The 12,135-nt window shown below is 33.0% G+C and overlaps 1 protein-coding gene across 1 annotated transcript in view; it reads left to right on the top strand.

Annotated features, from left to right (window-relative positions):
• side-VI (sidestep VI) overlaps positions 1-12,135 on the top strand; it is a 201,664-nt gene that overhangs the window by 165,596 nt on the left and 23,933 nt on the right. The window contains exons 11-12 of the mRNA XM_036378077.2: positions 4,432-4,591; positions 9,979-10,187. Coding sequence (XP_036233970.2) covers positions 4,432-4,591; positions 9,979-10,187 — 369 coding nt within the window. The remainder of the gene's footprint in view (positions 1-4,431; positions 4,592-9,978; positions 10,188-12,135) is intronic.

Here is a 12,135-nt window from a genome sequence, read left to right as displayed (position 1 = left end):
ACAATAAATAATTGCATTAGTGTTGTCGGAAACTCCTAAATTAGGTCAAACTGAATAACACTAGGTCAACTTAAAATTATTGAAGTTCTTTTAACATTTTAAATAAAATAATAAATAATGTGCTAAAATATAAAAATCGCATTAGTTTATATCGTTAAATACATATGTATGTAATTAAAGCGCACTAACGAATGTCGCATTTGCAAATATTTACTAGTCCCACAAATTTTTTCACACCCGACTTTAACTTGATATTATTTGCACGAAATATAAATGTAAATAGATACCTACACAGCTGTGCTTGCTGACAGATTCACTGAACTTTTTATTTGTATATGCAGAGAAGAGAGTATGGGCTGGCAACAACAAAATTTCACACGCTCATTAAAACTCGCACGTACACGCTCACCTACACATCCACACATATAAATGTGTACATATGTATGTATCAATCTATAGACAAATGTAGGTATGGATATGTGTGTGCACATGTGTGCACGTTGAATATGCTGACAATTTTGATCAAACTAATTGTTAATTTCATTTGCGTGCACGTTAATTGTGCAGCATGAATATTTAATTAAAAAGGTGGCAGCCATGGCAGTTAGTTAAACTTGTTAGACTCAACTCAAACAATTTCTACGACATTGTGACACTACTAACGACGTCGGCATGGCAATAGTATGTTAATTTAGTTTGAGGAAAATACACACATAAATGTAAGCGCTTCAAATATTAATGTTAAAAAAAACTTTTTTAAATAAATTATTATAATAATAAGCTAAGTAGCAAATTCACCGAACAAATGATGGCATAAGCTTTTTTATGTAATATTTTATAATTAATTGAGATAACTTTTCTCGTGAGAAGTCAGGAAGTTAATGGGGCGCTTGATTTTTTCATGTGATTGAGATACAACGGTTGGAAATTAGCGAGAACACTGTAACTAATGACAAGAGCGGAAGTGACTCCAAATTGGAAAAAAAGAAATAACGTTAACTGCAATTACCCTTCACAAAAAGAGAAGAGAACTTCATTTTGTTTGTATGACAGCTATACGCTATAGTGCTGCGATATCGGCCATTCCGCCAAATGAGCAGCTTCTTGGTAAGGAAAGGGCGGGTGCAAAATTTCTGATCGATATGTCAAAAACTGAGGGATTAGTTCATATATATACAGACATATATAGACAGATGGACGAACAGATGATGGACAGGAGCGCAGATCATTTATATATGTATATATTTTATAGGTTAATATTATCTTCTGGGTATTACACGCTTGGTGGCAAATTTAATATATCCTGTTTAGGGTACAAATATACCGCTACAACAAATACTCTAAGTTCCAAAAAACTTTTAACTTCATCAAAAAGCACTGGAAACACCTTTGCTGGGGTTTAGGAAATAATAAGAAGTCGTTTTATGCTGCCCCCTGTTGCCAATTTTCTGGCTCAAGTTCTTACGCTTTTCGTTCCAGTATCCTTCTGTTTTCTTTTTACCAAAATTAACGCTTAACCACCAGGATAAAAATTTACTTGTATATTGGTTCAAACATATCTATCATTTTTTTATTGTAATAAAATTTCAACCGACCTGACAAGAAGAAAAAACTACAGGATCTATATATCACCGGGTCTATATAAACTATGCGCACAAACGAAATTGTTAAAAAAAAATTTTTGTCAAAATTTTGTCGAGCAATTTTTATCATCAAAATAAAAATTGAACAATGAGTTTGCTACTCATTTTGTATTTCCAAAGAAATCACGACCACTTAATCGCTGAGATTGTTGCCGAAGTGTTTTAGATAGTCTACTTTATCACGAACGCAAGTACATGAGGAGCACAAAGCACTCCGTGAAGGTCGTGAAGTCACCGAAAACTTGGTTCATGCCAGTCGTCCCAACTCTGTCAATGACGATAACATCGAGTCAATGACGATAACAGTGCTTGAAACTCGTCGTGTTCTCAGCAGTGAGATAGCAGCGGATCTCAAAATCGCTTATTGTTTTGATGATTGATTTGATCGCTTTAAACTTGCTAATGGATTCTATATGAAGTATTTTCAAAGCAAAAATATATTTGAAGGTTCGTTACTGCTCACAAGAAGAAAAGCTTATTAGAAAATTTTAACAATAAACTTAAAAATATGCCCGGCTAAGGATAGGCGTATGGCAAATTTTTAAGTGAGTTGCCCTACTTTAATATAATTTATTTTTATGTGCTGTTAACATGTCAAACTTTATATTAGAAAATCTGAACTATTGCAATTGTATTATTTTAAATATTAAATAAAATATGTTTTTATTCTAACGTACGTTTCCTGCAACAAGTACAAAAGCTATTAAAACATAAAATGTGAAACTCAGCTCAAACTGAGTAATACTAACATAGGCAAATAAGCAAGCAAGCAAATAACAATAAATGCACGCTATAGAATTGAACTTTATTAGCGGTGACAATGCATGACTTTGACATAGTTTATGAAATGATGAGCACGCATGCATTCACACTCTCATATACAATACAAGCACATAAATGCAAACACCATAAAGAACTATAATAACACAATCGCAAATGACAAATGGCACATAGCGAATAGCCAATAGAATAGTGAATAGCGTAGAAATGAAAAGTGAAATACGCAAACAAACGCTCTGTCTACAAAAGAGTGTAAGTGAACAAAAGAAACAAAGCATATCAAATAAATAGCAGCTTAGAAGCGCCTGAACGCCTGAAAGCACGCAACGAAGTGAGATTATTACAGCTTTTGCATTGCACAACATAATGTTGGCATTTGGCGCGCATATATATATATATCTATATATATTTATTAAAAATGAATTGCATGAGCGAACGTAGCTGAGGAGCAATATATTGTTTGCTTAAGCTATGTACACACATTCGTATGCTTTAGCGACATGTGGCACGTGTGACATATGTGATAAATACAAATAATAGCGCGTCAACTATTTGGTGGATAAGCGCTTCAATTGTTTAGAATGCTGTATTGTAAGCACAAATGTAGCTTGCTAAGCATTACATAACATACATGTATATGTATATGTGTAAAAATACCCAGCAGAAAAATTAATGACGTTTAATACTGGGCGTTGCGTAAACTAAAGCCAAAAATGCAACAGCAGCACTTCTTTATTGAAAAAAAAAGTTGGAAAAATGTGCGAAAAAGTTCATCAATTGCTGGAACTGAGATATGCATGTTATATAACATATTAAAATTTCGCTGCGAGGGCTGCAATTCAGTTAAACTTGGAAAGTGCGTCAGAAAAATTCCTGGGGTTCACAACTCGCAAGCTAATGTATAGTTGCCGGACACAATGATTGCCCTTAAACCAGATAAATACATAATGAATGATTATTTTGGTCAAAAGTTAGCCCATCTTACTTTTGTAGTTAGTTAGTTGGTTTATAATAAACTTAATATAACAATATTAGAGGAAGAAGAGAGTGGCGATACAAAAAGTTATTTTTTCAATTTCGAATCAAAACTAGAGAGACTTACATGGCTCGAAATGTAAAATGTTCGCCAGTTATGCGTTCTTTTTAAGGAATAGTTTCCACATATGGGTTAGGTGGAACTGTCTGTCCCATTCGGCTGAAGGCTGTCTCATCATTCTCTGCGCCATTCCGCTCAATCTATTTTACTAATTTTCTGATGGTGGTATCTTAAGGGTTGGTGCTCTGTAATCATCTCTTCAATATTACTAAGTCCCCTTATGCCTAGGAGTAGAAGATTTTTGGTCTGTCCACACTCCAAAGTAACTCGATGAGATTTATATTGAGGATATAGTGATCAAATAAACTCGCGGTAGAACAGAAACGACAAAAAAATAACTCTATCGTCACTGCCTCTAGCTACAATAAAATGAATCGAAGATAGCAATATAAACCTGTTTCTTTACCAAATCATTTATAAGGTTATTCTATCGCAAAAATTAGGTGGCAGTAAGATAAGCCGTGATAAGATAATTTTTTTCGTAGGTATTAGTGCTCATTTTTCGAAATTTACCTGTACTGTGCTTAGTACTAATGCCATTTTCTTAAACATTTCCTGCAGGGTGTATCTTTATATTGGTATACTATATGCGTATTTACATAAAGACTGCAATTATTGCCAAACTTAGCAATTTTCATAATAAAAAAATACTAAAATTAGCTTGCCTTGGGAGATACGTGCTCGATAAATATTAATAGGAGAGGAGTAAGATTATGCTTTAGCATACGTTTTGTATATTCTTGGTAATAATATAATATATATAATATTAAAATTAAATCCAGGCGAATGCTTATAGTAAGAAATCAGCTTATAAATTATTAACCTGCTATAAACTAATTTAATTCTATCTCTCCTAAGTCATATACATATATGTTTCTCACTAACTGAGTATTTTCTTGAAATCCTTTTTAGAATCAAATCATTCAACACAATCAACGCGCTGGCGTCATTGTGAGTAGTGGCGATTTGGCGTTGCAAGGTGTGACTCGTCATCAAGCGGGCAACTACACCTGCACCGCTTCGAATGTTGAGGGCGATGGTGATAGCAATATTGTTGAGCTGAAAGTGATGTGTAAGTAAACGTCACGGATATACAAATTCAATGGATAAAAATATACATTTAATATAATGTGAACATGTAAAAAAATTATGTTATTTATTTGGAGAACACTCCATTAAATACTTATATGAATTGTGTATGAGATCTAATATATTGTTAGTAGATTACTAATTAATCGTAGTAATAGAGTTAAATGTCATAGAATCATAATGAATTGAAACTATTATGCTTGCCTGCTGATTACAAAAACTATTTTATGTACTGCATACACCTACACATACTAACATGGAGCTATACATGTGCTTCCACTTTTTGTTTTGTTACAGCAAGCAAAAAGCGAAGAGAAAAGCATATTTCCTTTGACACAAAGCAAAACAAACACTCATGCGCATTTTCTTGCTCTACTTCGGTTTGGGACTTCAAATAGTGCACATAGTTTGCCTAGAAACCCAGATTCCTACTTTTAAAGTTTTGCCAAAGGCAAAGAATGCCGAAAGCGCTAAGCGAAAAAATATTGTTGAGCAATGCGGAATGAAGCGAAACTCCTGTTTCAAGAGCGGGGAACGGCGGAGACAATAGCAGCGTGGAACGTATAAGTAATTGCTAAAGGAGAAATTTAAGCAGGCGATTTCTTCTACTTGTTTAAAAATACCTGTGTGCTAGCCGCCTGTGAAATTATTGTTGCTATTTATTTTTATTTGTTACTGGACAAATTTTAAGATAGCTTAAGTCGATTTAAGCTAGAGTAACTATTTAAAGTTTTCGTAAAAATTAGGTAAATATTTTACCCATATATCATGCTGGCTTGAAGCTCGCAGCTTTTAGTTATCGTTAAAGATAAAAGTCATGTTGTAGTTCCGTACAACTTGGTTGTAGCAAAAAAAAAGTAATATTATTGTAAATCCAATTTTGCCATTTTAGTAAAACTGAGCAGACTCCTGCAAAAATTTATATTATAGAACTACATTCAGTATTAGATAAGGTGGCATGATTGGTAGTTTCGTATAAAAGATATTTGTGTAGAGAAACTGGAGAAAGTGTTTTTTTCATTCTCATTTCATGTTTCTTTGTGCTTATTCAAATATCAAATTTTTCATGAGAGTGTAATTAGAATAATTCTAAAAAATATTTAAGCTCGTAACTAAGCGAAATTTGTCGGCGAATTATTTTTAAAGTATGGCGGCTTACAATGTATGCTGTATAATTACAATATTTGTACGATCCTGATGACAAGTGGCTTAGTCAAATGTTTCGAAAGCTAGTTTCTAAGAGCTTTGTTGTCAAGAGGTTACAAAAATTATTCGATAATAGATTCCTCTTTATTCACATCACTCTAATTAAATTTGTATAACCTGAACAGGGTGTAATTTGATAAGATATCTACAAGATATTTGGCAAAAACTATTTTCTAAATCAATGCAACAATATTTGAAGATATTTTCAAGATCGGACCACTGTATCATAAAGCAACCCTACAAAATGACCAATCAAAACCAAGATAAAGATTTTTTAGACCCATTGATGATATACAAAATTACTTGTGGAGGCTATTTTATCTTGCTGCGATCGAATTTAAAGTATTTTCTTGTTTCTATGCTTGTTCTGTCCTCCCAATCCAGTCTTTGTTGTGAGGAAGTCTACTTCTGCTAGAGCAATCCTAATCCTATAAGGTACTTACACAGTTTCAACCGAATTTTCGTTACTATCTTTAATTATTAATCACATTTATATACCGCCCTTTTATAACAGAATATATAATTTGCTTATTACTTAATGAATACATGATTTCTTTCTCTCAAAGTCATTGTTGCACTAAAACTGATTCCTTTGAGAATTTTCCATGAAAACATTTAATAAAATTTGATTTCCAGCTTAACAAGAAGCAAGCAGCTGCCAAAAAGCGTCTAAAAAGCTGCAACATTTTTGCCATGTAAACTTTTTATAACTCCAAAAGCTGTTTCTAAATGTTAGATGACTGACCCAACGACACAAAAAGCAACAGCAAACGGATTTGTGCATGTCAACTTGTTTGCATAAATCGTATATATTAGCTATCGTCGGTTGTACGCCTTTTGACCGAGCAAAAAAAAAAACATTAAAAGTTTAAGTATGCTTTTCTCACAGTTTCTTACCCTTTATGCTTCACTTGTGGGCAAAAACAAAGTTTTTGGACACGTTCAAAGTAGCTGAGTAAATAAACTTATAAATTTAAACTTTTCGACTCTAATTCTCTGTGTTACTATTACTGAGTGAAAGATGTGGCGTTGGGTGCCGTCAGACACAATATGTGTGTGATTGTGTGTTAAAAACCTTTAATCAACTCATTCCGAAGATGGCTGAGCGTGTATTGTAACAATACTTTATACTTAAGAGATGCATTTTCAATTTTTCCTTCCCACACCCTCACATCTACTGATTTGGTTCATAGAATAGAAAAAATTTAACTTTTCTGCACAAAACTTAACTGTAAATATGAGCAACTATGTTATTGCAAAATAAAAATTAAAAACATCAGAAGTCAATATTGAGCTGTGTAAATGTGTTGTTCTTATTCCAACGGCTTTTCTATTGCCACTCAATATATTTGTACGTTTATGTTTTCTAGTATGTACACTCTAGTGCCAACATAACTCACTTTGATGGTCCGGCTACTTTTGCCCGTAAACTTTAACTCCTAGTTTCGCTGGTCGGTGCGATAACCTCATGTTATGGTTTTACAGCATAGTATAATCTCTCTGAAGTAGAAAGCTTTATTCTAGCAATACCTAGTTGTTAGTAAACTTGTTTTTGTTATTACTTTATCCCTTTTAGATGTACTTTTTTGTATATTTGCCGCCCTTTTCTCTACCGCTTCCTCGAAATTTTGTTGGAAAATTGCATTATTTATTGGTCGAAAAGGCGCATATACTTGTACATATAAATGCAGAGTGTGGGAAGGAGAAAGGATATCCAACGCTTGCAATTTACTTTAATGATGCGCCATAAACTCAATTGTGTAGCAACCCTACTTGAAACTTTAAAAATTGTAGTCGCCACTGTGCAACATAGAAATAGGAGATAACCGAAAATAATAACTATTTTTATAAGCACTCTAATAGTTTATTATTGAAACTTTAGCAAATCACTCTGTTATTAGATTTTATATGTACGAAAGCTATACTTTAAATGGATTGGAACTTTTAATGTGAGGAATTTTGATATTAAAAATGTTTGTACTTTTTTTACAATGTTAATCTAATAATGGTGGAATTTTATTGAGAAATTCAAAAATAAAAAATTTTCTATGTTAAGGGGGTATTCTAGTCTAAAGACATAAATTTTAGGTACTTTTTAAAGTGTCGTAAAAAACAGGCAAACAATATTTTTACTACCGATTTTTTTTATCAGTTATTTGTTAATGTTACAAGAATACAGAAAAAAATTTAAAAAATACAGTGAAAATTTAAAAACTGGCAGCTGATGAAGTAGGGGTCTCAAAAAATTGGCACATGCGCATACCCAGGAATTTAACCCACCTAGTCATCTGAAATGAAAAAAAAAACTATTATATCTGCAATGATGTCGCAATTGTATGAACTAGCGATAACTAAAAACAAATTTTTGACAAAATGGCGACTGTTTGAAAAAAAAAACCAATTTTTTTACCATTTCTTAATTTTTTCGTATTTTTTAACAATAGTCAAAATTTAAATTTGGTAATGGAACTACTTCATACTAGCGAGAGGTCCATAAGGAAGTTTATCTGAAATTTCAAGTAAATCAGTTCAGTAGAACTCAAGAAATCGTGGATATCGTTTTGGAAAAGTCTGATCTGAGAAAAACGCATTTGAAGTTTCGCGTAAAGTATTTTGCTCAATTAGACCCAGCCGAACCAGTTTGGAGGCCGGGTCAGTAAAATCTAAAGCCTATATCTCCAAAAATAATTTAAATTTTCCAAAATCCTCTTGTAAACATATTTCTAAATAAATAACATTGAAAATATAAAAAATTATATATATTTTTTTAAAACAGTTAGTTATTGAGATCTCGACGTTTAAGGAATTAAAGCGGAAATGAAGCTTCTTTAATAAAGCTTTTATGACAGGCATTTTCATAATGCGCTTGGAATATTAAGAACGTAGTTTATTAAAACCGCCAACATATGAGGCACTAAATAGAACTAAGTGCTTAGAAAGACTCTTAAAAAAAGGCATTTCAATTAAGCATTACAATCATTATATGGTTTCATAATAAATTCTTAAAGAAAGCTTTAAAGCACACAAGCTCAAAAGCCAAAACCATATCAAAACAGTTGAGAGCGGCAAGCAAAATATTATCAGCTCAGAGTTACATTTTAATTGCCATATAAACCAATGAAGCAATATATATTTGTGCACTAAGAAAAAATGTCGGAATAAGGAAATTTGAAAAAGATAGAGGACTAACAAAAATAATTTGTTGAAGCTCAAAAGCTCCCATCTTGTGACAAACGATTATCCAAAACATAATTTAAAATTCGCTCTATACTCAGATATCATTTGGAAACAATTTGGAAAAAATAGGACATATTTCAAAATTGTTGCATAAACTTAACTGAAATCTCGTGCATACTATATAACTAAACTTTAGGTGGCTGATCATAGTATCAAATGACGTTCGCTATTTCTAAAGACCGACAACTGTGCATTTAACGCCTGCTATCTTATAAAAATACACACTTTCTTCAGGCATTTGGCAGCACAAAAGTATGCTATGAAAAATTTTACCCAAAGCTAAGCTACAATTTATGAGTCCCAGTTAGTTGGTGGGCACGTGGGTGTACATACATACAAACACTTTTACCAACGTATATTTGCTTCACATTGCTATGTTTTGTGTAAACAATGCAAAAAATATGGCTGCAGGCGATTGCTGTTTTATGTAGACACAAATACCAACGTTAAAAGTGCCCCCATTTCTGCGAACAAAATGGAGAAATATAAATAAAGAAATGCCAGCATAAAGAATTAAATTGTAAAACTGCAGTTTGAGGTAAATAAAAAAAAACTACGCTTGAATAATGTAAAATAAAAATGCGAAAGCCTTTCTTGACTCACTTTGTAGGAAAGTATGCAGTGCGCGTGTTGTAGTGCGAGAAAATATTTTGCAATTGTTAAGATTTTTGCAGCGCATTTTTATTGCAATTCTGTTTCGTTATTTGTAGAGCATCCTTTTTGTGCTGACATATAGTCCTCACTGATACTTATTTAGTTCAAGCTACTGCTTCCCGCAAGCTTTAAAGTAACTTTCATAATACTGGGATTATACTTAACGCTAACTAGGTGTTGGCTGCTATATACCCTACTCTTTTCATATGTTACGATACAAAAAAAAAGGCATCTTTTCACATTATTGTTGTTCATTTCTTATATTTTCTACAGACAAACCCATTTGCCGACCGGATCAGAAGAAGATTTATGGTGTGGCGCGTAATGAGGCCGCCGAGATTTTATGTGAGGTTGATGCATTTCCACCGCCGGAAAACTTCAAATGGTCCTTCAATAATACAGCAGAGACGTTTGATATGCCGCAAAGTGGTTTCCGTGCACATTCAGCGCAAGGTTCGACATTGACCTACACGCCGGTCAAGGTGAGTGCATACACACACATATTTACATAAGGACTTAAGTAGCGCATGGGTTATAACTTATGCATCTGCAGCTTATGTTTACCGTAATTCACTCATATATTCAGCTACAAGTAGACATAACTTCATATATAATAATGTAAATTTATCAACAAACGCATATTTACTTATCGCGGTATACCTTATACAAATGGGTGACACACTTAAGCCTACTTTTATTTCGAAGTGTATGTGAGTTTTCTAAGCAATATACAAGTATATACATATGTATTGACGTGGTTTTATTGTAAGTATTTTAGCACCGCTGGTGAAAAGTTTAGAACAGAATGTGTACTTCTCTGTTGATATATTTTAAATAGTACAAGTATATCATATTGTCGCCATAAATGGAAGCATTAGGTCTACAACTGAATGCAAATGTGATCTGCTGGTTAGTTTCAAGGTTAATGAGAGTCATCTCTGCACTAACTTCTCATTTATACTACTTTTCTATGGCTAAAGTTATAGTAGCTTATCTCCCATTGCTTCAGCCATCTAATAGAACAATCAGGTACCATAGCAAGGAAAAACGTAAAGGGTATAAAACGATTTTTATCTTGATTTTAATCGGTCAATTTTTAGGGCAGCTATATGTTATATCCGATCTGAACAATATGTTCGACGATTGTAGCTTTACCTTGGACAATAATGAATGCCAAATTGTGTGAAGCTATCTTGTAAGTAAAAACATTTTCATCATTTTCGCTTCCGACAAATGAGCTGCTTCTTGGTGAGAAAAGGCGGTGCCGACATCTCAAAAACTGAAAGACTTTTTCGCGCTATACAGACGCATAGACAGTCAGAAAGACAGATATGGCTAAATCTGCTCTGCTAACAAAAGTATTTCTAAAAATTTATTTAAAAAACACGTCGCTCCTCTCACAAATCTTTTGAGGTAGAGTAATTCTACCTCGTTTTCTTCCAGATAACTTTGCCAATCGACGTCTGACAAAATTTTTAGTCATAATGTCAAAACAGTCAAGTGCTCCGCAAAAGACATCGTATCCTAACGACTAAGCTCTTGTCGAATTGTCACCTTTGGTTACTCATAATAAGGCGAAGCTTTTGTCGGATAAACAATACCTGCCTGATCGTAACTAATCACATATCAAAACACTATTTGAATAAATATGAGAGTTTTCGTTCCTCTTTATTATTTCTTTTGTCAATTAAAAAGCGACAACCCAGTTCTTGGAAACAATTTATATACGTTTTTTCGAATTAGATGCGCTTTTTGGCTTCTTATGAATAAAATTGGCATAGTTATTTCACCCGCACTACTTTCCAAAAATTTAAATTTCGTACCGTCTGTTGTCAGTTACTCAGATACGTTTGTTTAGCTCTTCTCCATTAATATTTCATATACTCGAGCGCTAAAAGCTAAACCAAGTATCATTTTCTTCATCTTTTAACATTTCTTCTTCTTGTTTGGCAATAAATTATAAATTATTCACCCTAAAAGGCTCACATGCCACTGAATGTGATATAAATTGGAAACTTTCTTTCCGTTTCGATGGCAAATTTGCCGCTTCCGGTTTCCGTTTGTTTATGCGAATATAATATTTTCAAATGAAACACTTCACACAAACACTTATATGCCAAAATTTTATGCATGTATGTGTGAAAGAGAATATAATACGAGTGTCTTCTTCAGGCGTACATGGCGGCAGGGAGTGTCTCAGCGTTGATGTATATTTACAATAACTTGAATTCGTTTGTTCGAGTTTCTACATCAAATACAAAATTTTTGATAATGGTCATAACACAACATTTGTTATTGTTATTAAAGCAAATTTACATCAGTTTAAGAATATGTTAGCTCATAAAGGTACTAAAAGTATTTATATAGTTAATGTTGTATTTATATAGTTAATGTATAGCATTCCCTAGTTATGTAATATTAAATTTTTAC

Source organism: Bactrocera oleae, chromosome 2 (assembly GCF_042242935.1).
Source record: "Bactrocera oleae isolate idBacOlea1 chromosome 2, idBacOlea1, whole genome shotgun sequence".
In the NCBI taxonomy this organism is placed as follows: domain Eukaryota; kingdom Metazoa; phylum Arthropoda; class Insecta; order Diptera; family Tephritidae; genus Bactrocera; species Bactrocera oleae.
This window is presented reverse-complemented; position numbering and strand designations above follow the sequence as displayed.